At 50.7% G+C, this 15,552-nt stretch overlaps 5 protein-coding genes across 5 annotated transcripts; 1 reads left to right on the forward strand and 4 right to left on the reverse strand.

Annotated features, from left to right (window-relative positions):
* Positions 1–728: 728 nt before the first annotated feature.
* N7503_005262 (uncharacterized protein) lies at positions 729–6,064 on the reverse strand (the record flags this gene model as incomplete). The annotated part of the gene is made up of 3 exons (XM_057064809.1): positions 729–1,064; positions 1,129–5,777; positions 5,908–6,064. 3 exons carry the CDS (start codon positions 6,062–6,064, stop codon positions 729–731), a joined length of 5,142 nt encoding a protein of 1,713 aa, XP_056922552.1.
* Positions 6,065–8,430: 2,366 nt separating this feature from the next.
* Positions 8,431–9,561, reverse strand: N7503_005263 (CRAL/TRIO domain protein; the record flags this gene model as incomplete). Its single annotated transcript, XM_057064810.1, has 2 exons — positions 8,431–8,747; positions 8,796–9,561. 2 exons carry the CDS (start codon positions 9,559–9,561, stop codon positions 8,431–8,433), a joined length of 1,083 nt encoding a protein of 360 aa, XP_056922553.1.
* A 256-nt stretch (positions 9,562–9,817) lies between these two features.
* N7503_005264 (DNA-directed DNA polymerase alpha subunit POL12) lies at positions 9,818–11,966 on the forward strand (the record flags this gene model as incomplete). The annotated part of the gene is made up of 4 exons (XM_057064811.1): positions 9,818–10,137; positions 10,197–10,382; positions 10,438–11,731; positions 11,793–11,966. The coding sequence occupies 4 exons, from the start codon at positions 9,818–9,820 to the stop codon at positions 11,964–11,966; spliced, it is 1,974 nt and encodes a 657-aa protein (XP_056922554.1).
* A 245-nt stretch (positions 11,967–12,211) lies between these two features.
* Positions 12,212–12,819, reverse strand: N7503_005265 (uncharacterized protein; the record flags this gene model as incomplete). Its single annotated transcript, XM_057064812.1, has 2 exons — positions 12,212–12,751; positions 12,817–12,819. 2 exons carry the CDS (start codon positions 12,817–12,819, stop codon positions 12,212–12,214), a joined length of 543 nt encoding a protein of 180 aa, XP_056922555.1.
* A 728-nt stretch (positions 12,820–13,547) lies between these two features.
* On the reverse strand, positions 13,548–15,458 carry N7503_005266 (cytochrome P450; the record flags this gene model as incomplete). The annotated part of the gene is made up of 5 exons (XM_057064813.1): positions 13,548–13,732; positions 13,786–14,320; positions 14,377–14,711; positions 14,773–14,997; positions 15,038–15,458. The coding sequence occupies 5 exons, from the start codon at positions 15,456–15,458 to the stop codon at positions 13,548–13,550; spliced, it is 1,701 nt and encodes a 566-aa protein (XP_056922556.1).
* Positions 15,459–15,552: the final 94 nt, after the last annotated feature.

The raw sequence follows: 15,552 nt of genomic DNA on the forward strand, positions 1-15,552 counted from the left end.
GTTCGTCCGTGGGTGTTTTGGCCTTTGGCCTTTGGACGCTAGGAGGGTTTATATGCCCGAGGCCGGTGGAGGCTTGAGCTAAATTTGTATCAGGATCTGGATTCTTACTGCAGGTGCGCTCGGAGAAACGGACTGGGGTCTTAAAATAGTATATTGCTGTGTACCACTTACAATTTGTGGAAGACACATCTATGACGCGCGGTCCTAGCCAATCTTGTTAATCCATGGATGTAGAGTCTGGAATGGAAAAATTGAATCACTTGAATACTGAAACTAGCGAAACAATTTGTAAGGCCACAATCTCCTCCCTCACGGTTTGCACCAGTCAATCTAGATATATCCGAAGCAAAAAATGTACAATGGAGATTCGGCTATGGAAGAATCTACCTCATAAAAGGGTTTGTCGAAACGAATGGTATGTGAAACGACAGAGAAAAAAGAAGAGAAGCGCATGTGCATAAAAGGGTGAGTGGCTATAGCACAAAGGTCAAAGGCAAAGGCAGAAGAGGTATCGATGAATCGACGAAGAAAAGAAGGCTGCGTGTCATAATACAGGGATTTGTTGAGTAGTAAGTGCAACGTAGATCAAAGGGGGGGGGGTATGGAACAGAAAGAAAAGTAACGTGAAAAGGTAGGGGGAAGTGTAATACATCAACGATAGGGCGTAAAAAGAACACGCTTTTATGGGGCGAGTTTTTGGGGATGAAAAGAAGGAAGAAAAGCATCAATTAAAAGCAGTTGAGGGTGCTCTTCTTCTTTTTCTTGTTAAGAGCATTCATGCGCTCTTCGAGTTGGGCGCGCGCGGCTTCGGCTTCCTTGCGGGCGCTTCGCTCTTCCTCGACAGCCTGCAGGGAAAGGCGGGCGGAGTTGCGCTCCTTGCGGAGGGTAGACAATTCGTCATCCAGACTCCAGGCCTTCTTCTTCCAGGCTTCGCAGTCGGTCTTGACCTTGCTGCTCTGGGCTTCGAGGTCACCGAGTGCCTCTTCCAGGGTAGCAGTGAGCTGCTTCTCAGCGTACAGGTGCTTCTCGATGGTACGGATGCGGGCCTCCTGGTCTTCGACAAGCTGGGCGTTCACCAGCTCCTTGCTAGCATGGCGAGAGCTGGGAGGGGAAACACTACCATTGGACTGAGCGGCAATGGTGGGAAGGGGGGGGAAGAGGAATGGCGGGGGGAGGCGAGGGTAGGGATGCGGCGGATGCGCTCTTGCGGAGGTTGGAGGTCATGGAGCTGCTACGGTCATGGTAACTATCTTGGCCACCGTTGTTCTTGATTTGAAGCTCAAGTTGCTCGATGCGGACTTGGTAGGTCTCAATATCCTTCTCAAGAACAACAACGCGAGCCTTGGCATCTTCAAGTGCGCTGTCACGCTCCGCTTGGATAACGGACAGACGGTTGTGGTGCTGGTCAAAGCTGCTGGTGATTTGTTCCTCAAGCTCCTCGACCAGACGGACACTCTTTTCCTTCTCAGAGGAAATCTCCTCAATCAGGGCTTCCTTCTTCTTGACCTGCTCCTCCTTTTGAAGAAGAGTGTCTTCCAGTGTGGCAACCAAGAGAGCCAGCTCATTAACCTTGGCGTCCTGGGTGGTGCTCTTCTTTGTGAGTTCCTCAATCTCGGCGTTGTTAAGAGTCTTGTCCTCAAGCTGCTTGCGAAGATTCTCATTGGTATCCATCAGCTCAACGTACTTCTCAGAGAAGTGCTGCTTCTGAGCCAGAACATCTTGGATCTGGTCTGTCAAAGTTTCGGCGGTAACATCCGAGCTGAGCAGACCCGAGACGGCCCTGAGAAGGTTCAGCAACTCATTGCGAGATTCCGTAATGTCCTTCTGGAGGACTGCCATCGACTGGTCATATTTGGCATCCTTCTCGGAAAGCTGGGACTCGTGTTCGGCTTGAGCGGCAGCCTTGGCCCGTTCCTCAAGCTCGGCCAGTTCGCGCTTGTGGGCTTCTTGCATCGCTTGAAGATCGGTTTGTTGTGAGTCGATGGCGGATCGGTGGGATGCGATCAGCTGCTCAAGCTCAGCAATTTTGGACGCATCGGGCGCGCCAGTGGCAAGAACTTCATCAGTCTGTTGGGCGAGCAGCTGCTCTTGAGCAGTAGCGTGCGACTTCTCCAAGCCAGAGATAGTCTCCAACTGGGTTGCAATGGTAGACTTGTGCTCGTCGATAACCTTGGTCAGAGCATTCACATGCTCCTCCTGCTTAGCTCGTTCGCTCTCCAGCTCCTTCGCAGTGGCCTCCTTGTCAGCATTGGCGTCACTCGAAGCAGCAGCAGCACGCATAGCCTCAACAGCGGCTAGGGCAGTCTCGAGTTCGGCAAGGGTGGTGGTGAGTTGGTTCTCGGAGGACTGCAATGACTCGTGGGCAGTTTGGTGCTTGCCCTTCCACGCGGTCAGTTCACCCTCCAAGTCGTCAATCCGCTTGTCTTGCTCATCAGCTCCAGCATCCATAGCCTTGGTAGCATTCTCTTGGCTCTTGAGAAGTCCTTTGAGAGTTTCAATCTCAGCCATCAGACCCTTCTCGCGGGTCTCGTGGGCCTCCCGAAGTTCGTTGATCTGAATCTCTTGGCTGACAATCTGGTCACGGAGTTGGTTGACAAGAGCCATGTCCACGGATGAGGCACCTGACAAGCTGGACCGTTCACGAGTGAGACCGGAAATAATAGTGGCCTTCATTTCCATCTCTCTTTTCACGCTGTGGTTCTCAGCCTCCAGGGACTGGAGACGCTCCATACGAGTAGACAATTCATGCATAGTGGCATCAAGGTGAGTCTCAAAGCTTTGGAAAGTATCGGGCTTCTCGGCAAACTCCTCGTTGGCAATGATCCGGAGTGCAGTGAGAGAACGGTGAGCACGGTCAACACCGGAAAGAAGATTCTGGCTGGTCATGCGGCGGATCATCTTGAAACCGGGTGTAGTAGGAGAGCTGGACTTGGTACGCTGGGCCTCGGCCTCAGCCTTCAGCCTCTCAACAATGCCCAAAATCTCCTCGTGTTCGCTCTGGAGCTCGGAATACTTCTGAGCCATGAGATCAGCACCAACCTTGTGCTCAGCAAGCATGTTGCGCATCTGCTCAACTTCCTCGCTCTCCTGTTGAGCGGTAGCGGTAGAGGTGACAGGAGTAACAGGCACCGACTCGTTCTCCAGCTTGGACTCTTCAGAAGACTCGAGCAATGCAGCCGATCCACCGGCCGAAGACAATTCCGAGGAGAGCGATTGCGAGAATGAGTGTTGACCTCCATACTTCAAGACCGGAGCGTCTCCGTTGTCTAAAAAAGAAACAGGCCGAGAGGCCTCGTTCTGAGCAACGGGAGCGGGATGAAGGGTTTCATCAATCTTATCTTGGCGAAGCTCGGCAATAGCCCTTAGAGCCTCCTCGTACTTGGCCTCGAGCGTCTCATAGTCGCTCACGGCAGTCTCGTGGCTAAGACGGAGATCAAAGAGCTCCTGGGTAACGGTCTCAAGCTTGTCGGCAACAAACTTGGATTGCGCAGGGCTGTGGAGAGGCTCCTCGCGCAGGGCTTCGGAGCGACGAGCCTCAAGCTTGTTGGTCAGGTTCTCGAGGACCTCCAGGTCATCACCAGTGGATTTATCTTCAGGGGTAGCTTCCCTCTCGTCCTCCTCCGGGATAGGCTCAACCAGGTCTTCGTCCGACTCGGGGATGGCAGTTTCCACGGCCTCGTTCAGAACATCCAATGAGGGGGTATGTCTGTGGGAGAACTTGGCAGACGAAGTGTAGGCAGGATCAACACCATTGGCACCTTCCGATCCCTCGGGCAGCTTGTGACGGTTATCCAGGTCGTGAAGCAAGTTATCCAGCGTACCCAGACCCCGCTGGCGATGGATAACGTGCTCCAGACGAATCACCTCCCGCTGCATCAGCTCCATGTCCTGATCAGACTCGGCAAGGCGGTCTTCGAGTGTAGAGATATACTCTTCACAGCTTCCTTCATTCTCACGAGCGCGGCTGAGCTCTTTGCGCAATTCGGCCACAATGGCAGCGTGCTTCTCCTCTCCAGTAGAGGCACCATCCAGCTTGGATTCAAGCTCGTGCAGGTAGGTCTCGTTGCTAGTTTCCCGGTCCAACAGCTTCTGCAGGCGAGACTGAAGCTGCGAATTGACGGTCTCGACGTAAGTGCACTTAGTTTCACGCTCCAAAAGAGCACTCTCGGAGCATGACAAAGACGAGCGGGTGTCGGAAAGCGATGACTCCAAACTCTGAATGGTCTTCTCGTATTCAAGCACAACTTGCTCGACAGACGCGGCGAATGATCGCGAGCGCTGCATACGCTCAATCGAGTCTTTACTAAGATCCGAAACAGCATCATTGGCTTCGGCATTTTCCGAATCGGTCGCCAATGTCGAGATCAGCTTGGTGTGACGTTGGCTCAAGGCGTTGTAGCTCTCCTGGACATCAAGCAGCTGGTTTTGCAATTGAATCTCCCGCTCATTCTTGCGCTCATTACGCTCGGTGTTGACTGGGTCGCGGCGCTCTGTTGCCTCGGAATTCCGAATCTGATTGCGGAGGAAAACAACTTCGGCCTTGAGACGCTCAATCAAGGCCTGCTTGTCGCTCTCGTCCGTAACATGCTGGATGCGGGGCTTACTTTGTATGGCGCGAGCGCGCTGGGCGTACTGGACAGTGTTGAGGGTCTCGCTCAAGTGGAACTCCGCTGGGGTCACACAGGCAATCATGTAGGTGATAGCGTTGCCACCCAGCGAGTCTTGTAGCAGGCGGGTAAGTTTGGAGTCACGGTAAGAAACATGGGATCCAGATTGGCGAGAGGAGAGCTGGGAGATGACCTTGCCGAGGGCGGCAAGACCAGCATTAATGGAGATACCCTCCTTGGCACGTTCACCGGAAGCTCCAGTGTTCTTCAGCCGTTCGCTACCGGCCAAATCAACAAAGTGGAGCTTGCTGTCCACCGTCACAGAATCGCCATTTGAGAAGGAATCGACCGGCATAGACATGCGCTTTTCTTTGGGTGAGCTAGGTTGGCCAGAACTCTTGCGCTGCACCAGGTTCAAACTGAATACTGCGTGCGATCGAGATGATTTGGCATTGATGGCGGTGGAATCGGTTTGACGAATAGCGGATCCAAAGTTCAAGGCACCGATCAGGTCATCAAACGAGTTAATGTTGACTTGGTGCAGGCCTGTGAGAAGAATACGTCCTTTAGCATCTTCGCGAATAGTGACATTGCTGCGATCGCCGGAGGCAGCCGCGGATTCGGGCAGGAGCAGGTCCCGGAGATGCTCATTGTAGATCTCGACATAGGTAGCCTTGAGCTGCCAGTTCTTCTCAATGTTCAGCTTTCCAAAGCTCGCTGCAGAGCTCATCGAATACCGCTGTGGAGTTCGAAGGCCAGTGCCGGTTGAACTGGACCCATTTCGGGCGTGCTTGGCTGGACCGTCCAATGTATCAAACAAGAGCTGTGCAGCACGGGGAATGATACCCATCGCATTCTCATTGCCCAATTCGCCGGGGCCTGATGTGCCCATTGTATAAGATTTTCCAGCGCCGGATTGACCGTAGGCCAGGATCGAAACATTGTATCCCTGGAGAAAGGAGCTGACACTGTCACTAAGGTACTCCCAAATCCCATCCTGGTCCACTGTCTCTGGGAAAACGCGATCAAAAACAAAAAGCTTGCGCCCTTGTGGTACGTCCACGGCCAAGCTGGTGGAAGCTGTAACGTGAACCATGGAGCGCTGGAATCGTTGGGGTATTAACTCGTATCCGGGGTCGGTTTGTTTAAGTGGAGGTCGAACTCGAACAGCTAGTAAGATAAGTTAGCATTTTGGCAAGAACCAAAAACCATTATCTCGATCCGCTCCGGGGGTGTTTATAGTTTCGCATTGTGTATGCGTGACAACCGGACCAGATCCATTTCAAAGAAGCCCACGTACCAACTTTCACAGCGGTCTTGCCATCCTCATCTGAGGCACGGCTTCCACCTTGTCTGCTGCTCATACTCAATCGACTACTACTGCGTGGTGTGCGCATCACCGCGCTGATGGGTCGCGGGGCAGGGCCCGATGGCGACGCTGGCGGTGAGACCGTCATCTCTTCCCTGGAATGGACCACACCAGGTGGGACAGAGAATAAGAAAGAGGAAATTCAGTGATCAAGTATCAGGGGTGTTAAAAAAGAGCAGTCATGAGGCGTAACAAAGGTCGGGAATGTCTAGAATGCGGAGGGCGATGTTAGTTAGGGAGCCCCTTAAATAAAAAAAAGTTTTTGTGCATTGTATGCGGGACCGAAACATTGACGCGCTGAAAGAAAGGGCGTACCTTGAGAGAACGAATAACTCCCCGACTGAATTGATTAGAAAAATAATCCCCTTTCTAAAGCAGGGTAAAGGGGAGAATAAAGAATCACAAAAAGCGCAACGTCCGGAGTCGAGACCGTGCACGCCTAGACTCTGAGTGGTTTAGCTTCGATTAAGATGAAGGAGGATTCGGTGTTGGTGAGTGGAGACTCCTCTGTGAAAGCCAAGCGAGGGGGGGGAAACTTTGGGTTCAGGGGAAACATACACTGTATGGGGAGCGAGACTGGATCCGATTTGCTATTGATTTCCTTGTCGAACTATTGAACTAATCAGCTTTCATTGCGTGTTACTACCCGCTCTGTACCACGGTTCTACTTGACTTGAATTAAGGAGCATCGGAATGTTTCCTGTCATCCCTCGACACGATTGTAAAGCCACGTTTTTTTTTCGTCAACCTTGTGGCATTCCGTTTCTCCGTGTATACTTCCGTAGTTCCCCCCTAGAAATTAACCGTTCGTTTCAGGTTGATCTTTAGGTTGGTGGATAAGGCTGGGGAACTCATCCGTCGATTCTATGGTTCATCCCGTTGTTGTTTCATGCTAAGTATACTTTATTTTGTCAAGGGATAGTCTGTATAACTAGACAGACCTAAGGTATCAGTAAAGCTAAGGCATACGGAGTAATTGCAAGAATATTAATCCTCCGTGCAGACTCCAACCGTCGATCCCTGAAGTGGATAGAGACCCAGGGACGGCCCATGACCACCAATTTGGTAATTTCTCCTATCCGGCTTTCCGCCCCAAATCCGTTACTGCCCAGGTGAACAGTATAGGCATTTATTGAGCTATCAAGACACGGAACTCGCTGTTTACTATACATCCTGTTTCTAGGTATCTGCTATGCTATATAGAACAAAGCCTCGGTTCTTCACATGACCACGTGCACCCCAACATACGGGATATGCAAGAGATGGATCATCTCACAGCTCACATTCCCTCTGCATAATCTATGTAGTCATTCCAAGGAAAATTTAAGGCGTTCGTCGGCCTATACCAGCCGAGATGAGTCCGTCCGCGCAAGATCGACATCGTAATTGAAGTCTCGGGTCACACAGCCCCTGGAATTCATCGTACACTTATTTATTAGTCTAGTATTAAACATGCTGTGAGACGAAGGACATTGTCACACTTGATCTCATAGACCACAATAGCAAACAGGACAAATCACACCGCTAGTAATTTTTTGCATGACACTCGCCTATCCTAGGGCCGATGGGGCTCCAGAATCAGGTCTCGTGCTCGTCGGGATATGAAGGATCAATCGATCATCGTTCATGCCGGGTCCACTTCCAGCTCATTAACGCATCAGCAAGCTGCCGACCATGCATGACCGAGGGGGTAATTTGTACTTTTGGCCCTGATGCGGCATCGAAAGAATTTAGATTGCAGCACAATGCTAGCTATATGCCATAATCCATGGATACAGACTGAATCCCATGATTTTCCTCTTAATAAAACAATATCTTAATAAAACAATAGCCAGGGCTCCTCAATTCTTGTTCCACACCTGGTCTATGCTCCACTCCACTGGATCTGGCGCCGTTAGGCTCGTCCATCCTGTCCCGCATCAGCTCGGACTCAAGCCGGTTCTATAGACCGTGCTTTCAACTGCAATCGTCAACGGTCCACCGGGTGTTTCATGTCTGGTTTGCTCCACAAGCACGGCTTGCCTGGGAGCTCTAGCCTGGTCTGTTCGGGTTTCAGGTGCCGAACGTTGGCTAGCTGTCCATTTTGGGCTAAGAACTACCTCCAGGGCTGTGCTTTGTTTATGCGGACCCACTTCACCGTTGGGTTGGTAGCTGCGTGGTGGACAAGGACTATCAGTTCCAGGGTGGCCTGGGTACCTTATTGGGATCACCTGACAATTGATCTATCATTAATTAAGTATGTAGAGATTTATCTGTATCTGCAGTCTAAAGAAGCTATCTATCAACAAGCGCACATGTGACACGACGTATACTCCCACAGATACACAAAAGATGCAACGAGCCCGAAATGCGAAAGGGGGAATGATGCCAATTTTGAAAAAAGGAGGTAGAACGAGTGGCTATCAAATCAAAAAGACAACATGAAAAGAAGAGGCAGGATTGGCGCTTCGATTTCTAGTTGTCGGCGCTAGTACCCTGCGACGCGCTGGGAATATCCTGGCCCTTGAGGTAGTTCTCAAGCTCGCCAACCTGCTTGCCACTTTGGCACCAACGCTCACGCTTGGCTTCACGGCGCTGTTCAGCCAACTTGTTCAGAGCGGGCCAGTAGATGAGGTGGTCGTACTCGAACTCCACATCACCGCCGACGGATTTCAAGAGCTGCTGGGAAGGTACGTGGTTACGCAAGTCCTCGTTGTACTTGAGTTTTTCCCGGGTGGCCGGGTCAATGAAAGGCGTGATGATCTTGAAGAATGGCCAAACATAGAACGGCGCTATGACACATTAGCGGTGTAAGCCATCAAGAATTGGGCACTACTTACAGTTGATGATCAGAGCACGTCCCAATCTTTCGGGGTAGTGGTTCTGCAAAATATCCAGGGTATTCTTCGCCTGGCCAATGGAGGCGTTCTGCCCGGACTTGGATTCGCCAAAGTTGATCACAAGTGCCAGTGTTTCCTGATCAGGACCCATGAGGTCAATGACTCGCTCAAGCATGAAGACCAGGTGCTGAATCTGGCGCTCGCTCTTCTCGGTATTCTGCTTGGAAGGACGCAGGTAGAGACATGGCCGACCATTGTTATCATAGCCCAGAATGACCTGTTTACCCGTCTCGTTCTCAATGGAGATATAGTCGGGGGTCAACTTCTCCATGCCATACTCCCGGCGCCAGGTCAACGTACGCTTGATCCGGGTCTCAGCCTCTGTCGTATTCCACTTGGTGGCACGAAGGTATCGGAGGAGACACTCGCGGGTCAACCACATGCGCTCGTCATCGGTGATCGGGGCTGTAGGGGCGTTCTTCTCAGAGGTATTCGGCACGGTGGTCCATGCCGAGACGGCCTTGAGGACGGTCTCATATTTGGCTTGCTGATCCGCGGTCAACTCCGCCGGCTTCACGGGCTTGGCGGTCTCGAGGGGATTGGCGAATGGCTTCTTGATCAGACCGTCCGCGGCGGAATTGGGGAAATCGTCCTCTGTCTTAGGGGTCTCGATCTGGTTCTCAGCAACGGGAGCTTCGGGCTTCACTTCGCCATTGGTAGCTGCGGGCACAGATGCCACGACTTCTGCGGACTCGTTGGCTGACATTATGGGTATACGTAGATTTGAAACGAAATTGAATACACGCAAGGAGGACACAATTGCGGGCGCGGAGAGCTAAAAACAATCCCGAGATCGTCTCCACTTTTCTGCATCTTAATTCGGTTTAATTTTACCCAATCCTCCCCTGATTATGTCAGCCACACGCTCACGCGTCTCGCGTCGCGGAGTTAAACTCTCGAATTATTGAGATCAGTGACCAGCTTGTAAGATTGACAACACCTTCGATACACATTCGCCCACCATGGACGTCACCACCGAGCTGAATGAGCTTTTTGCTGCAGCTTGTCCCAATGGCCTTCCCAAAGATGTTCTTGCCGAACTCCAGTCCATCATGCGGATACACTCGATCACTGCGGAGGAGGTTTTCTATAAATGGGAATCTTACAGCATGAAAATGGGCGACGAGGTCAAATTGAACATGACCTCGGTTCGCGCTTTGAAGCAGGATATTCAGGAAGCTTTGGAGCGTGAAAGTCGCGGCAAGGCTGGACGACAGCATGAGAAGAGGACCGCTATCACAGCAACCCCGCGTGCGTCTGCAGGTGGTGATATGTTTGGGATGTATGGGAACACAGCACTATGAATCCTTTTTGCAAAGTGCTGAACATTCTACTGTATAGGTTAGGCGATTTGACCCCCAATGCGTCCAATGCCCGATCCATGGCAGGAATAAATGGCTCGGCAACGAAGCGCAAGGCCGAGTTCTCATCCCCTGCAACACCTAAAATGGGACGGATGGACAAGATTGGGACACCTAACGGCGCAAAGACACCTGGCTCTTTGGCACCTGGTAATGGGATTGGGCCGTACGTCATGCGCATACATCAATTTGGCGATTGAGACCACTGACATACTTGGCAGCTCCGTTTCCTTTGCCGACAGACCAAATGCCGGACAAACTTTAGAGACACTGAATGGACATCTATCTCTGCCTGAAACCCCCATGGCTCCGTTCTCCGAACCGCGCATTCGGCCCACCGCCAACACAGACCTAAAGAAATTTGGGTATAAGCCAATGGGAATGAGACTATCGGAATCATCTGAGATCCTCGATGACCGCATCGATGAATTTACGACTATCTTCCAGAAACAATATGACTCGGATGAAATCACCTTTGGAAGCGCCGCTACCCAAAGCACAAGTGAGATCATTGCTGTTGGTCGGATTGCCTCTGATTCTATGGAAGGTAGACTCAATACGGCTTCTCTGGTTCTCGAGACCTCACGCAGGACTGGTGCAGGCAGAAGAATTCCCTTGAAGATAGATTCGGTGCCAGGCCTTAATTTCTTCCCTGGTCAGATCGTCGCTCTTCGAGGAATCAACCCCTCGGGCGAATATTTCACCGTCAAGGAGATTCTTCCTATTCCTCTTTTGCCCCCTGCTGCCTCCCCGGCAGTGACCCTCGATAATATCAACGAGCGCCTGGAAAATTCAGGTAATTTGCCACTCAATGTCATGGTAGCAGCTGGACCGTATACAGCCGACGACAACTTGGACTTTGAGCCTCTCAAGGAGCTTTGTCAGAAAGCTGCAGACAGCTACGCGGACAGTCTTGTACTCCTTGGCCCGTTCTTAGATGTCGAACATCCACTGCTCGCAACAGGAGACTTTGACCTCCCAGACATCAAAGGCCTTGATCCAGATACCGCAACCCTGACTACAATCTTCCGACACCTTATCTCAACACCCTTGGCACGACTGGTCGCAGCTGTTCCCAGTATCACAGTTGTTTGCGTCCCATCTGTACGCGACGCTTTGAGCCGCCATGTCTCATGGCCACAAGAGCAGTTGCTCAAGAAAGACCTCGGTTTACCGAAACAAGTTCGTATGGTCTCCAACCCTGTGACACTATCTTTCAACGAGACCGTTGTTGGCATGTGCTCACACGATGTACTCTCGGAGCTGCGCCGCGAGGAAGTCTTACACGGCAGGCTCAGCGAGGGCAACCTGCTCAGTCGGTTACCCAAGTACTTGGTCGAGCAACGACACTTCTTCCCTCTGTTCCCTTCTGTTGCACGCGCAAATCTTCCCAAGACGGCTTCAGGTCTAGGTACAGGTGCAATGCTGGACGTGCCCTACCTGAAATTGGGTGAATGGTGGAATGTTCGGCCAGACATACTTATTGTCCCCAGCATGCTTCCGCCTTTCGCCAAGGTACGTTATCCCATCTTTTTAAAAAAAATATAATATCCGTTCTAACCACAATGATCTACAGGTTGTCGATAGTGTGCTTGTGATCAACCCCGGCACCTTGTCCAAGCGCCGTGCCCCGGGCACATATGCGCAGATGGCAGTTCACCCCCGGACAATCCCAGAGGCAGAACGCGAGGAGAAGCAACTCGACCACAAGCTTTACGAACGTGCCCGGGTAGACATCAACCGGATCTAGGGCGCGACAATTGTACAACCATCTCGCATATATTATGCACGGCGTTAGGAGGCGTAATTGTCCGGCAGTCTAAACCTGTCCAGACTTTTGAATTTGATCATGATAGTCCAAAGACAATACCAATGCAATGAATCAACGAAAAGGTCCATGCAACTAAACCCCCATAACTCCTATTACTTGACACATAAACTTACCCACCCAAAAGTACACCAGCAATGCCCAATCCCATGCAAATAAGAAATTTCTCACCGCAAACAAACAACTCTTCGTCCACCCATCCTCCGTCCAGCATTACTAACCCTCACAGCAGCCGACATCGCCGACGCCGCACCCCCACCAGTTCCCCTCAACGTAGCCGCAGGCCCCGAACCCCCAGCGGCACCCGTCCCCCCGGCACCACCATTAGCAGAAACACCCATACCACCATGTCCCTGCCCATTCACCAGTGCCTCAAGCCCTAGATCACGCCAAACCGGATCCCGTCTCCGATCCATGGCTCGAGTAATTCCAAACGCAGCATGCTGGTCCGGCACAACGTCGTCCTCGTCTTCGGGGTTTGGAGGTTGGTATTGTGGTTGGACGTAGATGTCTTCGATAGGCAGGAATGAGGGGATTGTGGAGGGAGATGAGGAGCCGTAGGTAGTTGCGTTGTTGGATTGGTTGTTTGCATTGAATTGTTGGTTTGTGGCTGAGGCTGTTGAGGTATGCGGACGCGTGAATTCTTCGAAGAAATCTGCTAGGCGGGGGTGGTGCATGTGTAGGTATGTTGAGGACGAGTCTTTGCTCTGTTGTGAAGGTGTTAGTGGGGAGTGACCTCGGGGAGATGCGCTGGTTTGGGAGGTTAGTGTACCATTTTGAGAATTGATTTGGTATTTTGTTTATTTGTCGTTGATTCTGATTGGTATGAGTACACGGAGGTATCAATTCGCGGGGTAGGCTGGATTGATTGGTTATCTGTTTATGGTGGATGCAGATAACCTTCAGAAATGACGATGTCAATATTTAGATGCGACGGACAAATCTCACCGCCTTTGATAAACAATGCTTGGCGTTTCTAGAGCATCTGATATGGTATTTACGTCCAAGGTAGTTTTATTGTTTTGAAATGTTGTTGAATAAGAATCTAATCAATTGACTGGCTATTTAGTCTATGGTTCACTGTAAAGAAGTTTGCTTGTTTTCGAACAATCTGCTTGGATCAGCAGCTACGGATCTTGCTGTTACGGTATAATTGTCACACGTCTTGACCACTAAGTTAGTGGTCAAGACGTGTGACAATTATATCGCCGATCCATGTCCACAGGAGTCAGCCCGATTGAAAGCAAGTAACAACTTTGAAATGAGAGTGAATTATGCTGCAACCTCAACTTGTATCTGCTGTATAGTTCAAATTCCGCAGCGGAGAAAAAAGATATTAAATTGATCCCGAATATCACTATAAATCGCCATTATCATATATGATTCGAGCTCTTGACAACATCGACATAATATGCTATTCATTATAACAAGGGAAATCAAAATTGGGCCCATGATTAAGTACGCTTGGCTTGCTTGATTGCTTTCTGTCTTCGTTAAAGCAGCTCAGCGCCGCTGAAATTGTATCTGCAACGGTGGCAGCGTAGTCGTAAATGTATCCAGCGTCTTAGTCTCAAAAGCATGACCGGTCTCACCTGGTGCAAACTTGACATCATAGAGCTGTACCAACCTCGAAACCGAGATACGAAGGCTCATCAGGGCTAGATTCTTCCCGGGACAGATATACGGGCCTAGTAATGATCAGCTCCAAGATTCGGCGAATATAGCCGTAATTTCAGCTCACCGATCAAGAATGGAAGGAAAGGAGCTCCCTCATGCACCATCTCCTTTTTCTCATGCCATCGCTCTGGAACAAACGCTTTGGCATCTTCGTAATACCGCTCATCAGTCTGAATCAACTGAGTAGGGACGAAAACATTCACATCCCCAGGGATATAAGCCTCATCCACCTGGAGACCTTCAGGCGGCGTAACACGATATCCGCCCTCCATTACCGCAGGCCGAAGTCGGAGCGTCTCGTTAATCACATCCTCAAGATAAGTCACGCTCTTAGCCTTCTCGTAAGACCACTCGCCAGATCCACCAGGCATAGCCTCGTCCAATAGGCGCTGCAGCTTAGAGAGAACAGCAGGGTTTTTTGCGAGGTAGTATATTATCGACGCTAGTGTTGTAGCCGTAGTGTCACTACCGGCAACAAGAACCACGCGCGAGTCCTCATGCAGCGCGGTCGGAGTAGGTGCTGCCGAGACATCTTTCTCGACATATGCTTTGAGTAGCCATGAGACCACGTCTTGCGGGTACTCGTTGACGTCCCAGGTCTAAATCACATGAGTATATAACTTCTGTATCAAATACGGACTGAGTAGTAGCAAACCTTCTGCTTCAGCACGACTTCATCTTCGCACCATTTAAAGAACCCGGCAAACTCATTTGCTGCGCCTGGAATCCTACCGGCAAAATTCATCAACCATGGGACATGGATCAAGATTCCCAAAATAGCCATGTGGTCGTGGATGGCTTTGATACGTGGGTGCTCGACTCCAGTTGCGAGGTTGTTGAATTCTTTTCCGAATCCTACGTTCCCCATGATATCGAAACTGAGGAACATTGCCCAGGTACTGATATCGATTGCTTGACCTAGATTCTTCTCCAAATGTGAGATTAACTGGTCTACCTTGGCTCCGACGCTGGGCTCGTATGTTGCAAGAGCTGCAATCTCATTTGTCAATATGTGGGCACAAGGGAAGCGAAGTGAAACTGGTTCCCTTACCTTTAGGGCTGAACCCACGATCCCAGGCCTTTCGGCGTCTGCGGTGGTCATCATGGTCGCGTGTATGGTTAACATTGCAGTATTTGGACTTGGTTTGTGATTGTGCGTAGAAGGTAGATTTGCTACATTGCGACTGTGGAGAATGGAGCAGTGGTAGTGCTGATTTGCGAACGATGCAAATTTCACGTGGTCCTGAAGGATCTCCCATTAGTTCAAAGTACTTCTCTAAAGCAATCTTGGAACATGCCAGTTCTAATGAAATCACCATATGTCTCGTGCATTTTCTCAATTTCCACATTGTACTGGAGACTCTTCCCAGCGAGGTAGGCATCATAGAAACGGGAGACCTTGGATAGCGTAGGGCCAGGGAAGCGATGCAGACGGTGGAAAAACAAACGATAGATTCCAATGCTTGATGCCAGACCTATATTAAAGGCCGATGTAATCACACCCACACGGAAAAGTGCTTGTAGGAATGATACATCCGTGATAGAAAGGTACGCAGACCCGATCGCGACAGTGGCCGCAACGTACAAGGCGAGGAGGTTATCCAAGTATTCCTCGACGGGTAAAGTGCGGAAGACAACGACATGAGATAGAATTCCAAAGGTCGCAGTTGATAACCCGAGACTGAGGATATCAGTACTCAAAGCTTGCGCGAGTGCTTCGATTGAGAGTGAGAACATGGTTGCAACCTGAAGTGCTACCCCGCAAAATGAAGAAGAAAGTATTTCTCGTATTGAGCGTGGGTTATTTTGATTCAGGCGTCCTTCCCCGCCC

The sequence above is a fragment of the Penicillium pulvis genome (genome assembly GCF_028828015.1).
Source record: "Penicillium pulvis strain IBT 33274 chromosome Unknown contig_23_segment0_segment0, whole genome shotgun sequence".
Lineage (NCBI taxonomy): Eukaryota > Fungi > Ascomycota > Eurotiomycetes > Eurotiales > Aspergillaceae > Penicillium > Penicillium pulvis.